The sequence below is a fragment of the Astyanax mexicanus genome, chromosome 2, assembly GCF_023375975.1.
Source record: "Astyanax mexicanus isolate ESR-SI-001 chromosome 2, AstMex3_surface, whole genome shotgun sequence".
Taxonomy (NCBI): domain Eukaryota; kingdom Metazoa; phylum Chordata; class Actinopteri; order Characiformes; family Acestrorhamphidae; genus Astyanax; species Astyanax mexicanus.
The window spans coordinates 4134774-4160744 of record NC_064409.1 but is presented as its reverse complement, the minus strand read 5'-3'; the positions used below and the strand labels follow the sequence as shown (position 1 = coordinate 4160744).

The window sequence follows — 25971 nt, the reverse complement described above, 5'->3', positions numbered from 1 at the left end:
ATGTTTAAACATGAAAAGTGATTATAACTGATGATTTAGCGAGTAAATATATAATCTGTTGTGTTTCAGCACTTTTGGAGACACTAAGAGACTTCACCCCCATTTATCTCACATTGCCGATTATATTGACTAATCGTTGCAGCCCTACTACACAGCTTTCTTTAATAAAAAAATAGTATTTTCAATACAGATTACCATTTGTCTGTACTGCTTTGCATTAGAGCCGAGTGATATACAGCTCTGAAAAATAAATAAGAGCCACTTAAAAATGATTAGTTTCTTTGATTTTACCAAATAAAATAAAAAAATCCCTGTAATATAATCAAGAGGAAGATCAAGATTGAATGTTTGCACCAGGAGTAAAGCAGCATAAAGTTATCCAAAAGCTGTGTGTAAGACTGGTGGAGGAGGAGAACATGATGCCAAGATGCATGATTTATTGACTCTGATTAGATAGATAGATAGATAGATAGATAGATAGATAGATAGATAGATAGATAGATAGATAGATAGATAGATAGATAGATAGATAGATAGATAGATAGATAGATAGATAGATAGATAGATAGATAGATAGATAGATAGATAGATAGATAGATAGATAGATAGATAGATAGATAGATACTTTATTGATCCCCGGGGGGAAATTCTTGCAAAAACAAGGGTTATTCCACCAAATATTGATTTTTTATAAACTTTATGAATATGAACTTGTTTTTTCTTTGCATTATTTGAGGTCTGAAAGTTCTGCATCTTTTTTTCTTTTTTTTTTACTCAAACATAAACCTATAAATAGCAAAATCTGATAGAGAAACTGATTCAGAAACTGAAGTGGTCTCTTAGTGATTTTTTTTTTACCAGAGCTTTAACAGTATACACTGTAATGCTGTTATATTTATTCTACTACTACCAAACACTAGAAAGTCCATTCATGGCATCAAAATCGTATTAACCTAAAAAAGCTAAATCTAACCAAAACCTGCTAACCTATCAAGAAATGTGTTTGCCCTTTCAGCGCCCCCTAAACGAACGAGGGAATGGAAGAAGAGGCGAAATAAAAAAAGGGAGAGCCGGGATTCGAGAGTTTGACCTTTTCCTCGCCAACAAACATCCGCCATTCACGGACAAATTGACCTCTTTTAACCGTTTGCCGCCTCTTGACAACCGGCAATCTCCGCCGTCGGTCAAATAAATAAAAAAAAAGTAAAAAAGAAAAGGCCATCTTCTGCATCTCCTCGCCGGATTTCACGGCACAGGCTTTCTCCGTTTCTCTCACTCTAAAAAGGGTCAGCGACACCCACCCACCTCGCACTTAATGGCTAAATGCACACAGACATTTGGGTGGACCTACATAAGACACACACACACACATTCCACACACACACACACACATTCCTCACACACACACACACAGAAATTCCACACACTCACACACCACGCTGTTTTCCACCCGTCATGTTTCCCCAGCGGTGGGCCTGCTTCAAGGTTAGCTGCTCATCGTATTGAGTGACCGCGGCCGGCGCAGCTCCTGGTGCATTATCACCTCTGCGGGTGCTGCCTACCACCCCTCCGAACACAGGGACGCACAGTGGAAGCACAGGCGGCGCCACGTGTTCCCCTCAGCCTGGAGCATCTCCACAATTAATACCTTAAATCTCACCCATTTCCAGTTTGAGTCAGTTGCCAAAGACTCATGCTGACTTTTGGCCATATGGGCAGTTTAAAGCAGAGTCTGACCAACGAAACAACCAGTTTTATCTGTTTAATACTTTAAAATAAGTATAAGGGCATTTATAATGCGTTATATGACATACATAATACCTTATAATGACTGTAATAAGCCTGTATAATTAAATAGCTCATAAGTACTTACAGCGACATTCATAACACATCATAAACTACAAGTATAAGGGTTTATGAAGAAAGGGCTTATAATGCCTTATAATATCTGTTCATAAGAACATTGTGCAATGTAGTGTTGTAATGCACCATAATACAGATTTGGTATATTTTGGTATAATGCATTAAATGAAGCTTTTTTATATAAGTGCGTAACACATTATAACGCCTTATATACAGTGCTCATTATAGTGAGGCATAATAAAATGTACTTCCTGTTTAAAAAGCATATGAAAATTCATATGCTTACAGCAACAGTCATAACACATCATAAACTAAAAGTACAAGGGTCTATAAAGAAAGGGCTTATATAAAGCCTTATAATATCTGTTCATAAGAATATTGTGCAATGTAGTGTTGTAATGCACTATAACACAGATTTGGCATATTTTGGTATAATGCATTAAATGAAGCTTTTTTATATAAGTGCGTAACACATTATAACGCCTTATATACAGTGCTCATTATAGTGAGCCATAATAAAATTTACTTCCTGTTTAAAAAGCATATGAAAATTTATATGCTTACAGCGACATTCATAACACATTATAAACTACAAGTATAAGAGTTTATGAAGAAAAGGCTTATATAATGCCTTATAATATCTGTTCATAAGAACATTGTGCAATGTAGTGTTGTAATGCACTATAACACAGATTTGTTATATTTTGGTAAATTTAGCTTTTATATAAGTGCGTAACACATTATAACGCCTTATATACAGTGTTTATTATAGTGAGGCATAATAAAAAAAAAAATACTTCCTGTTTAAAAAGCATATGAAAATGTATTAATATAAGGCTTGATAATGTGTTACACACTTGTTTAAAAGCTTAATTTGAGAAATAATAGCTGCATATTATAATGCATTATAACACTTATAAGCTTGGACCAGAGCATCAAAGTAGTGAATTATATTTTTTTAACATTATTGACTGAACTCACAGAAATCAGCTTAATCAACAGTCTAATCACAACTCCCTTATAAATAATTACAACATATAACACTGTTATTAACATCTTATTCAGTTTTCTTTTTTTTTTTTTATATGATATATATATATATATATATATATATATATATATATATATATATATCGTATCTTTGATTTCATTGCTTTGACAAAAGTTAGTTAATTGCGATTAATGCCAATAAAGCTATTTTAAATTGAAAATTGACTATCAGAATTTTACAAAACATTAAATCACTCAAGTTTCTTTTAATCAGGCAGCAAAAAAACACCTTTTTTTAGAGGCTCTAACGCGTCTAGAGAGGAGATAGAGAACGGAGAATGCCGCTGATGGTGCATTTTAGGGGCACGGTGCGAAGAGAGCAAAGCTTTTATGCCAAGTGGGCTCTGATACATGATACGGCGGAGGCACGCAAGCCAGGCTTAACAGCTACAGTGCAACAACAAGCTTCATCAAGGTAGAGAAATCAGCTTTTGAGAGACTAAAAGAGGGAGCTGGAGAGAGAGAAAGAGAGTGAGCAATAGAAATAGAGAGAGAGAGCCATCCTCCAAAGGCCCCAAACCACATCTGGTCTGGGGGTTAGCCACAGTGCCGCAGCACAGAGCACTCATCTGAGGGAACGCAGCCGTTTCCAGTGCTTGCCGTTTGCCGAGTTCTGCATGCGCCCCTGTGTTCTAAAAATGTGTTATTCTCCAGAGGCTTCAGAAGCTGTTTACAGCCCCTCTGTGCAGTTTAGATGCAGCGCAGACTACAAACGCCAAGCCATGCAGGCTAATCCACCGCCTGACTCAGTCACTGAAGATGTGTGTACTATATAATGACATATATAGACATGTTAAGTGTGGAACTCTTCAATTTCTGGCAATCTCAACAGTCAACAGGAGTAAAATCTGGATTATTTTGGTATAGCAGCAAGCGCACATGCAGCAGATATATTAGAGATGCTTTGTTCAAATTTATGTCTAGGTTTTGTTTATCCAACAGTTGTTTTGGGCCAAATTCAAAATTCAGTTTGGTACCTGACTGTGTCTATAAAATAAGCGTGATGTTGCACTACTAAAACCACAGAATAAGAAATAAGAAAACTGCCAATAGTCTTTTGAAGACTATTGGTGTAAAAAAAAGTAAGAAAAATAATTGTCTAGTAAATTATCATACCTGCAAAAATTGTTCATGCAAATGTCTACACAAAAACAAAAAAAATTCTAGTCGTTCAGTTATTTCCCCAGTCCCATTTCCACATCCCGGGCTGCCAGGTATAGAACACAACGGCTTGCAATCAGTATGTTGCAGCCATGAACACATGAGAGCTGAACAGTTTCTGTTTCTGCTGAACAGGTCATCACTGAGCTTCAGTAAGGTTCACTATAACTATAAGACTTGTCACTGCTTGCCACTATGTGTCAATCTGGCAACCTAAACTAGAAAACTCTATCCTGTGTTTTTTTTTTTAATTGGACTGTTATAACAATTTCACACACTCTCACTTTTTATTTTTATTTATTTCAGATTGTTGCATTAAAAATAAATCTTTATAGAGTGGTAATTCACATGATAGGCCTATTTAATAGGTAGGGCTCGGGTTAGGGCTGCAGTATCCTGTTGTGTCATCGTGTTAATTTTCACTTTGTGTATAAGATTTAATGACTCATTTCTAAGATGTCAATTTTAAGATTTCTGTTTTATAAACAGCAAAATGCTTTAAAATGTTAGCAACGCAACAAAACTAGCCAAACAGAGTAATAAAATCTAAATATTTTTTACCAGATATGGCCCTTAGGAATCATTCAGTAGTTTCTTTGGAAACACACAACCTCACAGAAAGAACGTATATATTTATATTTCAAAAGTCGCACATCAAACAAGGTTATGCAAGGCGGCAAACAGTAACATTTATACAACCAGCCGTCTTATAAACTCGTATAAACTCAGCCTGCGGTTGATATAATGCTAATATTTACTCTTAGCGGCGGGCTAATCATCAGATAGTAAATAAGATGGAAAATGTGACGTGCTGCCGGTCTATAAATCACGATCCATTAAGAAGTCTTATAAGTGTGCTGATTAATGATGAGATGAGGAGGTCGCGTGGTCTGTTCATCGACTTGCTGCGTTCCTTCATCGACAACAACATGACATCATCTTCCTGAGGACAGTTTCCCGCTTGAGGACATCAGCAATCACTTAAAAAAAAATGCGACTAAAAGGTTTCTGTGTGTTTCCTGGATGTGTGTGTGCTTGTATGTGTGTGTATGTGTATGTGTGAGTCAATGAGTCAATGTCCCTGGCCTGCCTTTTAGCTCTTCCTTGCAGCCAAATATAATTTTTATTATACAGAAGCTTTATTATAGCTATAGAATGTCAGTCAGCGTGGCGTCATCTGTATGTGCACCACCACGGCTGAGCTGAAGGCAGAGCGAATGTTCGATGGAGAATCTCATGGCCATCTACTGTACAGGTGTGTTACCGTGAGAGGAGATACAAGCACTGTGCAAAGCACTTTTAAAGTAAATTTTATTTTAGATTAATTTAAGTAACTTCAACTCAGTTTTAAGACGTCAAGACTTTAAGACAATATTATATAGAGTAAAATAGTGAGCTGAACCTCAGTCAATCCTTTCTTTCTTTTAGTAAACTTTTTATTTTTACTGAATCAATCCTTTCTTTTAGTAAACTTTACTTCATTTATTTTTACTGAATCAATCCTTTCTTTTATTAAACTTAATTTCTGCATACAATATTACCTAATTGCAATTACTTACTTTATACAGTATTACTAAAATAATTTATATATATATATATATATATATATATATATATATATATATATATATATATATATATATATATATAAAATACAAAATTAATACAAAATAAATCATTAAAATATATATATATATATATATATATATATATATATATATATATATATATATATATATATATATATATATATATATATATACAGTATATTTATATTATTTTTTGTTTTTTTTTGTAAACAGAACAAGTCTGTCTCAACACATGGATAGATGGCATGTAATTCATTATATTTAGTAGACTAGTATAAAGAATGTATTACATGCCATCCATATGTTGAGACAGTGTAATATGTGTGTTTTAACAAAAAATAAATACATTTTAGGGATTATAATATATTATGTATCATACATTATTTGAGTAATATTGTATAAGTTAAAAGTAAAAGTAATTGTAATTAGGTGATATTGTATGCAGAAATGAAGTAACGTTTAATAAAAGAAAGGATTGACCGAAGTTCAGTTTACTGATTTACTCTATGTAACACTTGAAGTATTAAATTTATCTGAAATTAAATTTAGTTGCGAAACTTTTTTTAAGTAAATTTTACTCATCATTTTTTTCAGTGCAGGAAAAAAAAAAATTAAAAATAGAGATAAAAAATCGGCAGTGGCTCTGCCCACCTGTTTGGGCGAGGAGAAGAGCTCCATCCAACAACAACAACAACCACAACCCAAAAAAAACAGCCTACACAATAGCAACTACGCGTCAAACTGGAATCCTGCCTGTTGGCAAAGCTTTGTCCGTCTGCATCGCCAAATCCCTGGAGTACAAGCACTTGAGAAGGAGAGATAGAGCATATAGCCCACTCTCTCTCTCTCTTTCTCTCTCTCTTTTTAATGCTGTTTTCTCCTACACGCGGTGTCTGGCTGGCCTGGAGATTCGTCTCAGCCACGGCTTTCAGAGGCCCAGTCAGAGGAGAGGGCAGCAGGCCCAAAGCCCCCGCACCGCATCATCCAATTACCCCCCGACTAGCTCCGCATGAGCATGGAGCCCTGCAGCTAGCTCTACCTCTCTCTCTCTCTCTCTCTCTCTCTCTCTCTCTTCCTCTCTCTCTCTCCGTAAACCCAGCAAAACATGATGCTGTAATACAGCCATCCCACTCGCTACACACAACACGCTGTACGGTATGTCAGCAATCACCGGGCAAGACTAGCTCGCTGTGCTCCTCCACAGAAAACTCGCCGCGCTCTTCTGGCAACACACCAATTAAAGCAGAGCCAGATTTTCTGCACTAGATTGCACCTTCAAACGTTACACTCTTGTCTTGTCATAACAGCGCAGACTCTACAGGGCTCCCGTTCTAAGCACAGCGGCCGCGGCACAACATGTTAGCGATTAGCGCTTAGCATGCTCTGTATGTTACTGTCCAGCAGGTAAAAGCGCAAAGCAAAAGGAAAACAGCGCAAGAAAACTTTTAAGATTTAATACTCAGCTGAGAGCTAAAGAAACACAGGGGTATTTATACAAACAGACCAGGTGTGAGCAATCAGAAGCTGGGAGAGCACCGGGCTTCCTTTCTAAGCACAGCAGCTGCAGCACAACGTTTTAGCGATTAGCGCTAAGCATGCTCTGTATTTTACTGTCCAGCAGAGTCAAAATACAAAAAAATAGGTCACCAATGGTAAAGAAACTATACAGACGGCAAGGCAAGAGAGTAATCAAAAAAATACTAAACAAGTCGGTACCAAAGAAAAACAGCGCAAAAAAAACTTTTAAGATTTAATACTCAGCTGAGAGCTAAAGAAACAGAGAGGGATTTATACAAACAGAGCAGGTGTGAGCAATCAGAAGCTGGGAGAGCACCGTGAACACCACGCCATCACATCATTAGCCATCAGTGCAGACTCTACAGGGCTCCCTTTCTAAGTATAGCAGCCACGGCACAACATGTTAGCGTTTAGCGCTTAGCATGCTCTGTATGTTACTGTCCAGCAGATTCTAAATACCAAAAATTGGTCAGCAATGGTAAAGAAACAATACAGACGGCAAGGAAAGAGAGTAGTCAAAAAATACTAGCAAGACCGATCAGCAATCGATTCCACCGAAGAAAACAAGAAACGACAAAATTTAAACCTTCTCCTACCTTCTTCAGCCGCCCACCCTTGGTTCCCACAAAGGCCAGAGAGTGGTTCTTGTAGACATAGGCAATGACAGAGGTCATTTTATCGTTGGACTCAGAGAACAGAGGAATTCCACGCACCATCTCAGATACCCCTAGAGGGGCGTTCATATCCAAGCCACAGAAGTTGTCATCAATAGTCAGGAGCTGAGGAACACACAGAAAGAAAGAGAGAGAGGGTCAGATGGTTAAGAGTTAGAAGTCAGTATTTGTAACCACAGCCACAATTAAAGCAAATCAGTAGAGAACCAAAAAAAACTCTAGATAATTCATGTCCATATAAAGTCATGCTGTAATGTTTGTGATCTACAATTACGTCCCAATCTCTCATTTCATCAATTTACCCAGTCAAAATGTAAAACAGGGTCAGGAGGTTGATCAGATAGAATATTATATACATTCATCACAGCGTGTGCCTTGCATCTTAAAACACACAATTCGAGAAAATTTCACACAATAAATATACGTATGATATGATGTCAGGTGACAGATAACATATGGTTGGGAAAGTCGCAGTTGTCACCCAGAATGAAATGATTTATAGCTTCTGATAAAGCAGTAATGATTTCATATTGCCATTGCTGCTGAGATTGATTTAGAAGCTGTATCACTGGCTGCACTAAACTGGGGTTTTATACAGAGGGGGACAATTTGTGATAGGAATATTAGAAATGATTGATGGCACGCCAGGCAATGACTCACTAAGGGCACCAAAACCACCGCACTCCGGCAATAATGCCAAACTTCATATGTTTACAGTCCTTAATACGCGTGAATAGTCTCCCAGAGATACGTATACTAAACCAAGTAGGCATCTGAGATACTGAATATCATCGCTATCCAATGAAATCAATGGAAGTCAATGTATAAACTTTTTTTTAGGTCATTTTTGAGAATTATTTTTGGTCTGTTTATCAAGAAATTTTGAAACAGTTTAAAACAGACAAGACAGTCTATATGTTAAAATAGTGTGGTATCTAAATTCGACAAAAACGGAGATACTCCAAATATATAATTTATTATCAAAGGGAGTAGGATAGCAAGCTTACAGGGATAGTTAGGGACAGGCAGGGTCAGTAACCAGAGTAAGAGCGGCAAAATAGGGTCATACACAGGAAATCCAGCAGAAAAAAGGGCAAGACAAAAGGAGAGTCAAAATACCAAAATAAGTCGGTAACGGTGAACAAACGATACAGAGGGCAAGGCAAGAGAGCTAAGGAAACAGAGGAGTATTCATACTAAACAGACCAGGTGTGAGCAATCAGAACCTGGGAGAGCATGAACATTATCAGCAGAGTCAGGAGGGTCTGGTGTGAGTGCATGCTGGGAATTGGAGTCTTTGTTGTGTGAATCAGAGTCCAGATCAGGCAGACTGAGATCGTCAGAACTGACAAATGAAATACAGCGACCCTATGCTGACATGCCAAAACTCATGGGATAGCAGCATGTACAGTACTGCTACTACAGTATATTGATTGCTGCTAACCACACTAAAAAAAACTCTGGATATGCTTTTTTAAGAATAATATTTTTACAGTTTTACAGTTTACAGTTTAGGCAAGACCTGCTTGAATTAGGAGGGAAACATGAAGACACCCTTGTTCCTTACTAGTGTCCCTTAAAATGCGCCTTATGTATGAAAATAGATCAAAAAAATAGATGTTCATTGATAATGTGCCTTATAAAACGGCCTATAGTTTCATATAAAGTCATTCTCACATATTTTGTCGTCTTTGATGCCCGCACTTGTTTCACAACACATTTTCTTGCCACTTTTTTTTTTTAAACAACAAGCACCACTGTACAAAGTATGCAGCCAAATACGGCATGTCCAGGTCGTGACAAGAAATTGCACGAGGTCCGTCATAAATCACAAACACAGCCCTTGTGTCTTGTGTCTGAGCCAAGCCAGCGGGCGCCCAGCTCTGATAAAAACTCAATTATGTCCTAAGCTGTGTTTATCTTAATCAGGATGAACCCCGGTGGTTAGGCTTAATGGCAAGCGCGGGAGATGCTAACACTGTCGCAGAGGGGCACCATGGAGACGATCCTGGACCTGCCGGCGGGCTTCCATCTCTCCGGCAGGCTGCGTTTTAGACCAACCTCGGAGAGGAATGATCGATGCACGAGTGACCGGTAAGTGTGAGGAGGCAGGTCCACAAAACTGCAACAAGGGCGAGCATCCATTTGTCAGGCGCGAGGCCCTTCATTAAGCAAATGGAGCGGCGGAGAACGGCCGGCCGAGACGGCGGTTATGAGTGATCGGCTGGATCAATAGAGAAGACTGCACTCAATTCAGCGCTGCTTCACTCAATAAGAGCGGGAGAGGGGGAATAAACAGGGAAATGAATGAGGCAAAAGGAGATGAGAGAGAGAAAGAGAGAGAGAGAGAGAAAGCGAGGAAGATTGAGAATCAAAGCGAGAGACAACGTGAGGAGAAATGTTCAATGTTGCATATCTGAGAGCGCGAGAGTGCATATATATATATATATATATATATATGTGTGTGTGTTCCTTCCTCTCTCGGCAGATGTCTGACCTTTAGAAATGTTTTGCTGTCAGCCCGAGCCTCTGCACAGCCGCTGCGTTGCCAGGCCAGAGTAATGGAGCTCATTTAAAGCGCTCGGCTGCCACGAGCTCGGCTCGACGCGGCTACATAAAAACCGGCGCTTTCTGCCGACTTAGTCTTTCCGCAGATGCCTCCTGTCCCTCTGCTGGGCGATGAATTACTACTTGTGGGAGACGCAAGCACAAAACAAGCACTAGCAACATCCGCCTACGCGCTAATAATAAAAGCTCCAGAGATGCGCACCTGCAACAGAAGTATGTCCTTGACATCAAAGGTGGACGGAAGAGCTACTTTTGCGGGAACGATGCGAGAAAACTCACAAAATCTCACAGTTTTGTCGTCAACCATCAGCCTCTCAATATTGTTATCTTTTTCCAGGTCATTAAAAGATTTCTCTGCATTTCTCCGCATCAAAAAACAGCAACTAGTTCATGTAGCTTGCCATCAGCTACTGGAGCCCTGAGAGAGCACAATTAGCCTTGCTCTCTCTGGGTGGGTACAGTATAGTAGATGGCACTCTTCTTTCCCCTCATCACTCCTAGGGTGATGTGGATCAGCACAAGGCTGCATCTGTGAGCTGATGTATTAGAACCGAGTCGCTGCGCTTTCCTACGAGCGTTAGTGCTGCTGTGATGCTACTCGGCAATGCTAAGCATCAGCAGCAGTTCAAAAAGAGGCGGAGTCTGACTTCACATGTATCGGAGGAGGCATGTGCTAGCCTTCACCCTCCTGGTGTTGAAGGGTATCGCTAGTGATAGGGGGAGTCCTAATGAGTGGGTTGGGTAATTGGCTCTGCAAATTGGGGGTGAAAATGGGATAAAAATTTAATAATGAAGAAAAAACATAACCAGCAACTAGTTGCTGTGTCGTTTTGCTATCATTACATTTTAGACATCGTCTAAAAACATCAGGTCTGGCTCAATCTATTACAAAACTAGGGGGAGTTTAAATGATTACAGGAGGATCAAGGATCATCCATCCATCCCTCAATCCACACTTCCATTCATCCATATTTTAATAAAATTCTTTGTGGTCAGGGTCACAGTGGGTTTAGTTTCTACTCACAATCCCTGGACACAAGCTGGAATATCCCAGTCCACTGCAGGGCACCACCCTCAGCTTTATTTAATTTAATGTATTTTCTACATTTTATATTAAAAACTTGAACTAAGAGACACACATGGAATTACATAGTAAACAGTAAAAAATCCCTGCAAATTATCCCATATTTCATTAAAGCATTTTCAGTTTCTGAATCAGTTTATCTGATGTTGTTATTTATAGGTATATGTTTGAGTCTAAAAACAACATTTCTCCTAAATTTCAATTTCAAAATACAAAAATATTCTCATTTAGAGCATTTATTTATTTGCAGAAAATGAGAAATGGCTGAAATGACAAAAAAAGATGCAGAGCTTTCAGACCTCATATAATGCAAAGAAAACAACAAGTTCATATTCATAAAGTTTTAAGAGTTTAAAAAAATCAATATTTGGTGGAATAACCCTGGCTTTTAATCACAGTTTTCATGCATCTTGGCTTCATGTTCTCCTCCACCAGTCTTACACACTGCTTTTGGATAACTTTATGCTGCTCCTGGTGCAAAAAAAATTCAAGTTTGGTTTAATTCGGCTTGTGATCTTTCATCTTCCTCTTGGTTCTATTCCAGAGGTTAAACAAGTTGCTTTCAAGCTTGGCTTTAGTTTCTCCTCAAGATTAAACCGATTGAAACGTCGAATATTACTTTGGGTCAAGGAATGTGGGACAGGTGGTCACCTTACTGCGAACACTGCTTACATTTAGAGTAAAACACACTCGAAACACTTGAATTTAGTCAAAACACACACTGTGACGTTGTTCCCATCACTGTTAGTGACAGTTACAAAGAAGTTTCATCACCTGGGGGGTCGGAGGTCAACCAGCCTATCACAGAGGAAATGAGAAAAGGCTGTGTGGAGGAGTTAGAGTGTGTGTGTGTGTGTGTGTGTGAAAGGGGAATGATGGGGGAGAACACATAAAGTGTTATTTCTATAACACGGCTTTTATAACGGCCGTGTGACAGAGACTAATGGCTTTTGGCACCGTAGCGATGCTGCCAGCAGGCCCGGGTCTTGTGTCATATGCCTCGGCGCGTGCAGCCTGGAGCGCGCCACGCGCCGCCGTATTTCCCACCATGCCAGATACCATGCCAATCATGCCGTATGTGCCACGATTAAATCAAATAGACTTCCTGTCTGTCAACCTTTCAGGATGAGCACGCACACTTTCATTACCCAGCCAGGGAAAAACAACATGACACCTCCAACCCCGTGCTATCGGCCCCCGTTCCACGGGAAAAAAAAAAGTGACATTCCTGTAAACACCCCGCCCTGGAAGTCTCCTCACCAGGGGTGGCCTACACGACTTTTATCCTTCTTCTCAATCCTTCTCTCTCTCTCTCTTTCTCTCTTTTTCCTGCTTCTTGTCTCTGTCTCTCGTTGCTTTTTCCAGCCTCCCTTCACCCCACTGTAGAACACACTGCTGCATTATTGCCAATTTCATGCTGTGCGTCTGAAGGTGTAAAAAAACGGAGGCGGATAAAGATGGCGGGGGGGGGGGGGGGTTTGGTGGTGGAGGGATGGAGGGGGCAGAGCAGAGCAATGAGTGTTCCTAAAAGCCTTGGGATCGGAGCGGTGCGGCATTTTTCATCTGAACTGCTTCCAGAGAGAGAGAGAGAAAGCAAGAGAAAGAGAGAGAGAAAGAGAGAGAGAAAGCGAAAGAGGGAAAGAGCAGAATCAGGTCACTTGGACCCGTTTTCTGCCTGACTTCCCTCTGCAGGACAAAGGAATCTCTCTCCCGCTCTGGACCCGGCGCCTCATTGGCCTGGTACCCAAAAAACAGACAGAGCTGAAATCAGACGCTCTTTATTTCAGTCTTCTCTTATTTACAGAGCAGCAGGACGAGCCGCCATAATGTCATTACACAAGCGTAAGTGTAAAGTCATTTGTATGTAAAGTGAAGTGAACTTGTGAAGATACAAATTCACTGCAAGAAAAGTTCACTTAAATGATTCAGAACCTTCCAGAGTAATGCTTCACTCAGATATACTCAGATATTGTTAGCGGGGGCATGTAGCATAGGATGCTAACTAAAAGGGGCACATTTCCCTAGAATGAATAATCTTAGAGATTTAAGAACAATTTTTAAAAAATGGAGCTGGAATTGTGAAAGAGAGCATGGAGGTTCAGGGAGCATGAGATCATCATTTTCACACATGGATTGAGATTGAGAGAGAGTTCACCACAGAGTCCAGATCTTAACCTCATTGAGAATCTTTGGGATGTGCTGGATGGAGAAGAGCTGCTTTGTGCAGTGGTCAGACTCTACCATCATCAATGCTGCTGCAAGACCTTGGTGAAAAATGAATCCAGCAACACTGGATTGAAATACAGTAAATCTTGTGACGTTGCAGAAGCTTATTAAAACAATGCCACAGACGGTGAATGCAGATCCCGCAATCAAAGCTTAAGATGGTCTAATGAAATATTAGAGCGTACGATCTCGTTTTTTCTCATTCAAACACATGCGGAGTATTCCTGCGACCCAACACGATCCAGCGATGTACATCAGCGAGACTTTTTGAGTCAGCCTTTTCAGGAAGTCATTCCACACAATCATATAATTACCCTTTCAAATTCGCTCCTTTTTCATGCTCAAGTAATATCTCACGCAGAGACTGTTGTTAGCAACAAAGACATTGCTTCCCACAAGTCTCTTCTCCATGTTCAACGTAATTATATCAACACTCAATTACCACGCAACAAAAAAACCCTCGTGAGCTCTGGAAGAGCTGAATGCGTTGGTGATTGCTGCTCTCCCGGCGTAAATAAATAAAAGCCGGGAGAGTCCGGGCGGACGGACGGCGGAGGCGAGAAAGGGCGAGAAAAGACGAGGAGGACCCGAGCCTTTTATTTCCTTTGATTCGGCGCAATCTGCAGTCTGTTCTGGCCGCTGATCCGTAGTGGCCTCCATCAGGGCTGTACGGTTGATGAAGCAGAGGATCAAACAGGCTCTCCGTACCGAGAACCGCCGGTGCCACCGGAGCATGGCAAACAGCTACGTCTCTCTAGGCATGCTAATATTCTTATATCTTCGTACCTTCGGAAAGCGACTTCTGTCTTTCCTTTGAACCCTCTCTTCCTCTCTCTATGTTGCTCTTCCTTTCATTCCCTCAATTCAGTCTTCTACACTTCTACACAGTCTCTCTCTCTCTCTCTCTCTCTCTCTCGTGTCAAAGCTGTGATGAGACAGACTTTCAAGCTTTTCCTCAGCGTCCACTTCTCTCTCCTCTCAGAGACCTTAGCATTCTGTCCTTCCTCTCTCTCTCCTCTCTCTCCTTCTATCTCTCTATCGTCTCACCTTTTTCATCTTCTCCTTTCACCCTCTTCCTCTCTCTTGCCCACGTGTCTGCACACACCACGCCACCTCACCACCTCACCACCTCACTCTCACCCCCACCCCACACTGGGCACTTCAATGAATCACATCCCCTGCCCCGCTGCCTTTCAGAAAAAGAAGCTATCTCTAGTCGCGGTTCAAAGGCAGGCCCACAGAGGCCTCTAGCCGATGCCGACGTGGCACACAAACACAGCGAGGCGACAGAGGCAGGCCGGGGAATCTCGAGGAGGGCTGAAGGATGAATTACACGCCACGGCCAGCCTCGTGACATTTGGCTGCGAGCTCCTAGAGGAAGAAAAGAAAAGGCCCTTCCGCATGCCAGGGACCTACCAGAGAAGACCTCCATCTCATTGTAGCTCTTTTTCATGCTGTGTTGAGACAGAATTAGCATCAATAGATACTAGCATGGCCTTTACTGGGTAATACCGTATTATACCGCTAGCAGTAAAAGGGGAGAGGTCAAAGCAATTGAAAATGTAATGTAATATAATCCTAGTTTAAGGAGTTTTTTTTGGTCATGTCTTTTCTGATAGTCCCTGAACTAAAATCTGAAAAACTTTAAAAAAGCAATAGGGTTAGAGATAGAAACCTAGAGTTGGGTTAGGTTTTGGGTTTTGGGAAAACCCAGTTCCAACCAAAACAAGGGGGTCAAAGCTTAGTTGTTGACTTAGTCATGACCTAACTGTATCTTAGTTAAAAGTACCACAGTTAATTTATTTACCATATAACTCAAATTAAGGACATTTAATGCAGTTTAATAACTGTTAATCCTCCATTACTAGTGATTCCTTAACCACAGGAGGGTGAAGACTAGCACAAGCCTCCTCCGACACATATGAAGTCAGACTCCGCCTCTATTTGAAGTGATCTTTTTGATACATCAGCTCACAGATGCAGCCTTGTGCTGATCCACATCACCCTGGAAGTGATGAGGGAAAAGAGCGCCCGCTATCTACTGTACCCACCCAGAAAAAGCAAGGCCAATTGTGCTCTCTCAGGGCTTCGCCAGCTGATGGCAAGCTGCATGACCAGGAATCGAACCAACAATCTCCTGATCAAAGTGGCAGTGCTTTAGACCGCTGGATCAGTCAGAGCGGATCAGCTGGATCAGTCTAAAGTGATAAGGCTTAAGAGAGTCATCTACTGTACCCATCCAGAAAGAGCAAGGACAATTGTGATCTCTCGGGCCTCTGGCAGCTGATGGCGAGCTGCATGACCGGGATTCAAACCATCAATCTCCCGATCATAGTGGTAGTGCTTTAGACTGCTGCTTTCATACCTGCCTTGTTTTAACCATTTTAATTCAGTCTAAAGCAAAAAGTGTTAAAAACGCCATCTACTGTACCCACCCAGAGAGAGCAAGGACAATTGTGCTTTCCCAGGGCTCCGGCAGCTGATGGCAAGCTGCATGACCGGGATTCAAACCATCGATCTCCCGATCATAGTGGTAGTGCTTTAGACGGCTGCTTTTATACCTACTTTGTTTGGTCCATTTTAATTCAGTCTAAAGCAAAAAGGGTTAAAAACGCCATCTATTGTACCCACTCAGAGAAAGCAAGGACAATTGTGCTCTCTCAGGGCTCCGGCGGCTGATGCCGAGCTACATGAAATTGAGGTTAAGTCTAATTAAACTCTTATTACTTCTATATTTCTCCATCCACATAACATTCGCTGTGTCTAAACTCCTCATGCAGAAGCTTTCTTAGAGCAGTTGCGTCACTGGCTGAACAGCAACTTTAGATTTCCTCAGATTCTGGCTTTTTAAGAGAGGCTGTAGGTAAAGTAGGAGGTGAGTGAAAGCCTTGTCATTCTGATGGTGTGTGCCTCTGTTTGCGCAAACCTCCAGAGACCAACACAAAAGCAGGGATTTGTTTTATCTGCAGAAAAAAAAGAGAAAAGGGAAGTGCTCGACTCTGCAAATACGCAGCGTAGCTGACAGAGGAGTTGTTTCGCCGGGACACTCAGTCATCCTCAGTAGATCAGTGGGGCCTGTGGGATGTGAAATGGCAGCACTCGGGGAGTGCCAGTACTGGCAGCGTGCTTTGTACGTTGCACCTATCGGGTAATTGTGCGTTCGCGTGCTCGGAGAGAGGTTGCACCGTGCTTCTTTCTTTTTGTTTGTTTTGTTTTCTTCTCGAAAGCATAAAAGAATTGCATGCACGGGGCGAGACGCCTTAATAAGAAGCGCTGCGTAATCGGTTTGTTAACCTCATTGAGCTTTGAACTTCATAGCCAGATTTATCCAATCATAAGAAAAGGTATTTAAGGTGGCCAATTGCAAGTTGTTCTCCTAGTTGAATCTCCTCTGAAGAGTGGCATCATGGGCTCATCAAAACAACTCTCTAATGATCTAAAAACAAAAATTGTTCAACATAGTTGTTCAGGGGAAGGATACAAAAAGTTGTCTCAGAGATTTAACCTGTCAGTTTCCACTGTGAGGAACATAGTAAGGAGATGGAAGAGCACAGGGACAGTTCTTGTTAAGCCCAGAAGTGGCAGGCCAAGAAAAATATCAGAAAGGCAGAGAAGAAGAATGGTGAGAACAGTCAAGGACAATCCACAGACCACCTCCAAAGAGCTGCAGCATCATCTTGCTACAGATGGTGTCACTGTGCATCGCTCAACAACACAGCACACTTTACACAAGGAGAAGCTGTATGGGAGAGTGATGAGAAAGAAGCCATTTCTGCAAAAACACGCCACAAACAGAGTCGCCTGAGGTATGCGAAAGCACAAAAGCAAACCTCAGGCGACTCTGTTTGTGGCGTAAAGTTTAGTAAAAGAAAGGATTGACTGAAGTTCAGTTCACTTATTTACTCTATGTAACATTTAGTCTTAAATTGTTGAAGTTACTTAAATTAATCTGAAATTAAATGTACTTAAAAAAAGTTAAAAAAAAATAAGTAAATGTTCATCATTTTTTTTCAGTGTAGAATCCCGCCTGTCAGATATAATAGTGCTGCATATGTGTGGATTTCACACACAATCAAATTAGAGCTAATGACACTTTGATGTTTCCAGAGAACAGGGGAAATAAAGGCGTCTGAAAGGGAAGCACAGCGGGGGAAATTCCCAATACCCAGTGGAGCACATTAGCTTTTCACAAGGATGTGTAAAAGTGACTGCTGACTGATTGACGATAAATACGTGGTGATTTCGGGATGATTTATGACCTTCACTCCTGTAATTATGTACAGCTCCATAAGTAATGAGCTCAATAAACACAGAAAGAGTGGAGATGGATGCACAAAGAAATCTATAAATCTTTAACAACAAAAAATATACAATATTATCAAAAGATAATTGCTTATAAAGAGCATATTGAGTGGCGACATATGTTTCAATTTGTTATATTTAACTGTAAAATATAAATTAATGTTTCTATTGCACATATATTCATAGTGTTCCTTCATTACATAATACATGCATCTCGCAGTTTCAATAAGTAACAGTGCATCAAAACATGGTTTGAGAAAACTTGACAGAGTGGAAAAAATAAGAGAGCACTTAAAATTTATGAGTTTCTTTGATTTTAGCAAATTGAAAACCTCTGGAATATAATCAAGAGGAAGATGTATGATCACAAACCATCAAACCACCAAACTGAACTGCTTGAATTTTTGCACCAGGAGTAAAGCAGCATAAAGTTATCCAAAAGCAGTGTGTAAGACTGGTGGTGGAGGAGAACATGATGCCAAGATGCATGAAAACCAGTGATTAAAAACCAGGATTATTCCACTAAATATTGATTTCTGTAGTCTTAAAACTTTTAATTAATGGTACCACTTTAAAATAAGACTACTTTTATAAAGAGTTTATAAATGGTTTTCAATTAGTTTATTAATGGTTACTAATTATGTTGTAAACGCCTTAAAAATCATTAATAATCAGTTATAACACATTCGTAGAAAGGGCAAGAATATAGATGGCTGTCGGTTTACTATTTGGCAAACAACAGGTCATTGTTGCCCTTTCTATATATGTGTTATAACTGATTATTAAAGATTTTTAAGGGTTTTACAACCTAACTAGTAACCATTTCTAAACTTATTGTAAAAAAAAAACATTTATAAACCCTTTATAAAGGTAGTCTTATTTTAAAGTAGTACCTAATTAATATATGAACTTGTTTTCTTTGTCTTTGTTTTCTGCATCTTTTTAGTTATTTCAGCCATTTCTCATTTTCTGCAAATAAATGCTCTAAATGACAATTTTTTTGTTTTTAGAAATGTTGTTCGTAGTTTATAGAATAAAACTACAATGTTCATTGTATTTTTGCTGAGTCTATCCTTGTGTTCTTACTATTGGCAGTCCATGAAGTTTTAAGCTTTACCATCACTGCTACTCTAAAAAAATCTGTCAATGTCAAATCCTGCCAATGAGAAACAAAAAAACATCTGAGCAGAGACTTCAGACGAGACATTTTGTCGCTGTGCTTAAATTAAGAAACTTCAAGACTCGAAAACAACAAAACTGAAGAGCCTTTTCCAGCCTCTTTCATGGCTCTGCAGAATGTGCTCTGTCAGTGATAAAGCAGGGAAGCAGGGAACGTAACGAAGGAGGAAAAAAAGCGTATTATTTAGAAATGTTGTGTGACGGGCGTGGAGCGTGAACAGCGTCTGTACAGAAATAGCCTATCGCTGCCTTTTTAACGAGCCGTAATTGAGATCATTACACGTTGTAATGAGCAGGCCCGGGCTGGAGACCGTGCTACTGAAACATCCTTGTGTTTTCACCAGCACTCCTCCTCGCACAAGGACTTCAACCGGGGAATAAACACGACCACGGTGAAAAAAGTGTACTGTGTAGAACAAGCTCTGCCTCAACATCCAGACTACGGACTACGCTACCCAGAACGCACCACAGACTAACATCACTCCCTCACACGATCACATGTCACTGCACGACACCTCTAGGAAGTTTTGAATTCACCGGAATATTGAATTCACCCGAACACGACCACTAAGTTTTCCTTTTCTAACATTTTTCAATTTAGGTACATGTTCACCCTCTTCCGTGTCCTTTCCTGAGTTTGAGGCACTATCAGCTACTCCTTCCATCTCATTTGTTTCCATTTGATCAGCCATGTTTGTTTCAGTCCTTATTTCATCCAGTCATCCAAACAATATAGAAACACGTCTTCTTAAATGTAGTAGAGGGAGTACATACCATGCTCTCAAACATTCAGCAACTTGTGCTCCATAACTTCCACCCATATCTCTTTCCCATCCTGAATCCACAGGTTGTTTTTTCGAGTTGGCTCAGCTCACTGGATGGCATCCATGAGTTTGGAAGAGGTCTTTGACTTTTTGTAATGGCTATTTTGTGATCCTATTGTTTTCCTATTGATAACCACTGTGGCTCCCCGTCGGGGAATCGAACCCCGGTCTTCCGCGTGACAGGCGGAGATACTGTCCAATATACATGTCACTGCAGGACACCTCCAGGAGGATTTGAACTCACCGGAATATTGAATTCACCTGTCTACACCATTATAATTCCCCCTCTTACGACAGCCACGCACCTTGCTTTTTGAGTATTGCCGATTTACCACGTATTACGCATTTATGCTATTTCCTTTGTTTATCCTCCCGAACACGACCATCAGCGAAGGACAGCCTTGATTCTCTTGAGTCTCTTCCTCCCACTCTCATTTTTTTCTGCTGACATAAGGAACATGGTCAGGTGTCCCGTTACTATTATCTATGGACGTGTCCAGGCCGCTGCCGTACATCTGGTAGTAATAATGTGTAATAGTGCATCAAAACACTAAAATTACAATGCCAAAACTTGTGAAAAAAGTGTACCGTGTAGAACAAACTCTGCCTTAATATCCTGACTACAAACTATGCTACCCAGAACGCACCACAGACTAACATCACTTCCTCACACGATCACATGTCACTGCAGGGCACCTCCAGGAGGATTTGAACTCACTGGAATATTGAATTCACCTGTCTACACCATTATAATTCCCCCTCTTACGACAGCCACGCACCTTGCTTTTTGAGTATTGCTGGTTTTCCATGTGTGATGCGTTTATCCTATTTCCTTTGTTTATCCTCTCGAACACGACCATCGGCGAAGGACAGCCTTGATTCTCTTGAGTCTCTTCCTCCCGCTCTCATTTTTTTTCTGCTGACACAAGGAACATGGGCAGCAAGCTTTCTTTTTTTTATAGGTCAGATGTCCCCTCACTATGATCTATGGACGTGTCCAGGCTGCTGCCGTTGAGCACCGCATTGTTCAGCGCACTCGCCCGCATCACAGGAGTGCTTTCCAAAGCACTCCAGCAACATTTGCTCTCAATGCCAAAGCCAGTTCTCAGCACGCTGTGGGGTTTTCAAGGTGGCACTTCAAACTCTAAAACCAGGCCGTCGCTATTATGAGGGCCCTATAATACACAAAAACATGCAGTACAACTGCTGTAGACCTGCCCTGACAAAACATTACCTTTCAAACAGCCTTTGAGACGATTCACACAGGAAAAAAACACCACTGAAGGAATGGGTCCCAGACATTTTTTATTTATTCGTATGCACAATAATATCAGTTAAACTGACATTGCATAAAAATTTCTGCAGGGAAAAGGACAAATGCTTTAATTTAAGCATGCCTGGGCTAAATTGGAGCAGCCTGGTGGTCAATCTTCATTAATTGCGCATTATTGCACCAGTACGAGCAGAGTGTGAAGGTTCAATTAGCAGGGTAAGAGCACAGTTCTGCTCAAAATATTGCAATGCACACAACATTATGGGAGACATACCAGAGTTCAAAAGAGGACAAATTGTTGGTGCACGTCTTGCTGGAGCATCTGTGACCAAGACAGCAAGTCTTTGTGATGCATCAAGAGCCACGGTATCCAGGGTAATGTCAGCATACCACCAAGAAGGACCAACCACATCCAACAGGATTAACTGTGGACGCTGTAAGAGGAAGCTGTATGAAAGGGATGTTCGGGTGCTAACCCGGATTGTATCCAAAAAAAATAAAACCACGGCTGATCAAATCACGCAGAATTCAATGTGCACCTCAACTCTCCTGTTTCCACCAGAACTGTCCGTCACCACAATAAATTATTGTGGTCTAAAACCAGGTGTTTCAGTTTCACTGTCCAACACCTGTAGATGAACATGTAATAAAATTATAACAAAGCTGGAAATAATATACAGTATATGCTTGAAGGCAGCATTTGCAAAAGTGTAGACTAAATTATTATATCAAATTTTATTATTATATCTGATATTCAGTCTAGTAATTTGGCCAGTATCTGACTAATACTAATACTGATAATGATTACTATGATTAATCCCACACGGATTACATTGACGTAACCCAAAGTTCTAATAATAAAATACTGGCCGAAGCTTTGCTGACAAGAACAGCCAGTGTTTAAACTGAGCATGTTTCCTTAATATCTGATCACGATACATCCTGTTACAGGGTTAACAGTGTTTCATTCTTTATTTTTAATAATGAATGAAGCATTGTTAACCCTTACAAGCTCAAATACCACAGAGTTTTGGTGTTGAAAGGCGTCTATCTGCTGTTTTCAACTCTCTGCCTCCACATTTGCTTCACCCACATGTTTCTCTGATCTTTATAAAGCAGCTGCCAGATGCCAGCCTCAAATCCACTGAGAGATCACTGCAGAACATCTCCTCATCCCTGAGCGCAGTGATAAAACAACATGGGTTAAACATGCTGAATACTGAATGCTGAGTGTGTATTCAGAGTGGAAGAGGGCATGAGGGCTTGATGCTGCTGAATGTGATTCTATGTTCAGGATCCAGTCAAATACAGTGCTGTTTGCACTGCTGGATGATATGATATGATGATATGAGATGATATGAGTTGAACAAGCATCAAACGGCTCTATTTTGTATTTATATATTTTTGCTTTTTAATTAAAAACCACTAAATAACATTGGTACCACTTTAAAATAAGGTTCTTGTGATAAAGGGTGTATAAAATCTATAAAGGAGTTTATTAATGTCTAATAACTAGGTTGTAAAACCTTTATTAAGCAGTTACAACACATCAATAAAGTCAGTTTCTCAATCAGTTTCTCTGATTTTGCTATTTATAGGTTTATGTTTGAGTAAAATGAACATTTTTGCTTTATTTTATAAACTACGGACAACATTTCTCCCAAACTCCAAAATTAAAATATTGTCATTTAAAGCATTTATTTATAGCAGAAAATGATAAATGACTGAAAGGACAAAAAAAGATGCAGAGCTTTCAGACCTCAAATAATGCAGAAAGAAAACGAGTTCATATTCACAAAGTTTTAAGAGTTCAGAAATCAATATTTGGTGGAATAACCCTGGTGGTTTTTAATCACAGTTTTTTTTCATGCATCTTGGCATCATGTTCTCCTCCTCCACCAGTCTTACACACTGCTTTTGGATAACTTTATGCTGCTTTACTCCTGGTGCAAAAATTCAAGCAGTTCAGTTTGGTGGTTTGATGGCTTGTGATCATCCATCTTCCTCTTGATTATATTCCAGAGGTTTTTAATTTGGTAAGATCAAAGAAACTCATCATTTTTATGTAGTCTTTTATTATTTTCCAGAGCTGTTTATTAAAAGCTTTATTAATTTAACTACCCAGATTAATGATTTATTCAGTAACCATAATGTGGTGTATACAACATATACATACATTATATAGTTTAATGATTTAAAACTGACTTTCTGTATTGTTTTATTAGATATTTTAATGTGGTCACACTTTACAATAAGGACCACAAAAAAATAGTACTTATGACAGTAATAAACACTGTTAAATGTAGACTAATTAAATAATTTATACTAGTTAAGACAATATTACATTACATATTATATTAATGCTTATGATCGATGCTATCTTAATTAGTGTCAATTATTATAATTATTTAACACATTCTGTCATATGCACTATTAATAAATCAATTAATTAATGAATTAACATATCCTTATTGTAAAGTATTACCAAATAAGCTGATCCCAAAACTGTACTGTATTACTTGCCGCAGTAACAACACTCCCTATATCTTCAGTATTAATGTTGCGGGCGGCTGTATGGAAATGGCCCTTCGAGCATCCCTCAGAAAGCATGAAGGCAGAACTGATTGTGTGATGATTGTGTAGTAGTAGGTCCACAAGCCTGAAGCGAAAAAGTAAAATAAAAAATTAAGCCATGCATATCCTTAATGAACACTTTTCTTTAAAAAAAAAACATAATTAAGCGCTCACACCATTGTTAATGGCTACATATTTCAAAGAGAACATTCCTTCATGGGTTGTAATTATCAACAGAGCAGAACCGTCGTCGTCTGTGATGATGGGGGTGTAAAAACCACGCGTGTCAGTTTGACGGAGAGATGACTTCATTATAGTAATCCCATATAAAGAGAGAAAAAAACGGAGGGTCTATGATAATAAACTGAGCTCAGATAGCGAGATAGCGTTTCTCTCACATGTGAACTCGCACATATGCTCTCGGCCTTCGTTTAGGAGAGTGCGAGTGTGTGTTTGAGTGTGTGTAAGTGTGTGTGTGTAAGTGTGTAAAAGCGTGAATGTGTGCGAGTCACTGGTGCTTCCATTCTGTATGGTACTGGCTGCCCTAATGAGCTCTGGGGTCGTTCATCTACTCTTTAATTGGAAGAAAAACACACCAGCGAGATGAAAAGAGAGAGAGAGAGAGAGAGAGAGAGAGAGAGAAAGACCAATCGCATTTTTGCATTTATAACACATATATAGCTCTGGAGAAAAAAAAGACCAATTAAAAATGATGAGTTTCTTTGATTTTACCAAATTGAAAACCTCTGGAATATAATCAAGAGGAAGACGGATGATCACAAACCATCAAACCACCAAACTGAACTGCTTGAATTTTTTGCACCAGGAGTAAAGCAGCATAAAGTTATCCAAAAGCAGTGTGTAAGACTGGTGGAGGAGAACATGATGCCAAGATGCATGAAAATTGTGATTTGATTATTCCACCAAATATTGATTTCTGAAGTTTTCAAAAAGTCTCTTTTTTGTCTTTCCACCTTTGTCATTGTCCCTCTTTCCACATTCCTCCATGTCCCTCTCTTTATTCTCCTTTTTATTTTCCATCCCTAAATCTGTCTCTTTTTTGTCTCCCCACCTCTCTTGTTCTTTCTTCCCTTCATATCTTTCTTCTGCTCTATTTTATGTCTCTCTCTCTCTCTCTCTCTTTGCATTATTTGAGGTCTGAAAGCTCTGCATCTTTTTTGTTATTTCAGCCATTTTTCATGCATTTTCTGCAAATAAATGCTCTAAATGAGAATATTTTTATTTGGAATTTGGGAGAAATGTTATAGAATAAAACAACAATGTTCATTTTACTCAAACATAAACCTATAAATAGCAAAATCAGAGAAACTGATTCAGAAACTGTGTTCTCTTATATTTATTTAGAGCTGTATATATGGTAACGCTAATACAAAGCTATAAGCACAAGCCTATAAATGCAGTACTATAAACCCAGCATATTGCCAATTACCGTTTCCTTTACTAATGGGCTTTTCCTAAAGCTCTGCAATAGAACCATAAAATTATTATTATCACCATCTAGACCTCACTAAGCCCCCCTCACCCACCTCCTCTTATTTAAAACCATCAGGAAATGAACTATTAATGCACTTCTATCATAAAATATTCATTGGGCGTATCTAAAACCAAATATCCAAATCATCTAAAGCCATATGAAGCCATCAGTGCCTCCAATATCTCTGATTATATTCTTCTAGGAATGGTGGTGGAATCCATATGGAAGCTGTGGTGATCCTAAACTGGACCAGTAGCTTTATAGTAGAGATTGAGATGTAGTTCAGTCTTTTTTCTCAATATTGCTCTTATATGTATCCCTCGTTCTTCATCCCTCTTTCCCTCCTTGTCCTCTCTTTCCCCTTCTCTTCTCTTCATCCTTCTCTCCATCTCCTCTTTTCTTTTTCTTTCTACCATTCCCTCATGTCTCTCATTCTGTCTCACCTTTCTCATCTTTTATCTCCTCCTCCCTCAGTGTCTCTCTTATTTCATCTCTTTTTTTGTATCTACATCTTTATCATTGTCCCTCTCTCCCCACATCTCTTGTTTGTCCTCTTTTCATCCCTCCATGTCTCTCTCCTTTTCTTCCTCC

At 39.7% G+C, this 25971-nt stretch overlaps 1 protein-coding gene and 1 long non-coding RNA gene across 2 annotated transcripts in view; both read right to left on the bottom strand.

The window, feature by feature from the left end:
* Positions 1 to 25971, bottom strand: part of LOC125799091 (uncharacterized) — a 515567-nt gene that overhangs the window by 409108 nt on the left and 80488 nt on the right. The gene's annotated exons all lie outside the window — the stretch shown is intronic.
* The window catches only part of plxna4 (plexin A4), a 459159-nt gene that overhangs the window by 385053 nt on the left and 48135 nt on the right, over positions 1 to 25971 (bottom strand). The window contains exon 3 of the mRNA XM_022671791.2: positions 7778 to 7960. Within this exon, the coding sequence (XP_022527512.2) occupies positions 7778 to 7960 (183 nt within the window). The remainder of the gene's footprint in view (positions 1 to 7777; positions 7961 to 25971) is intronic.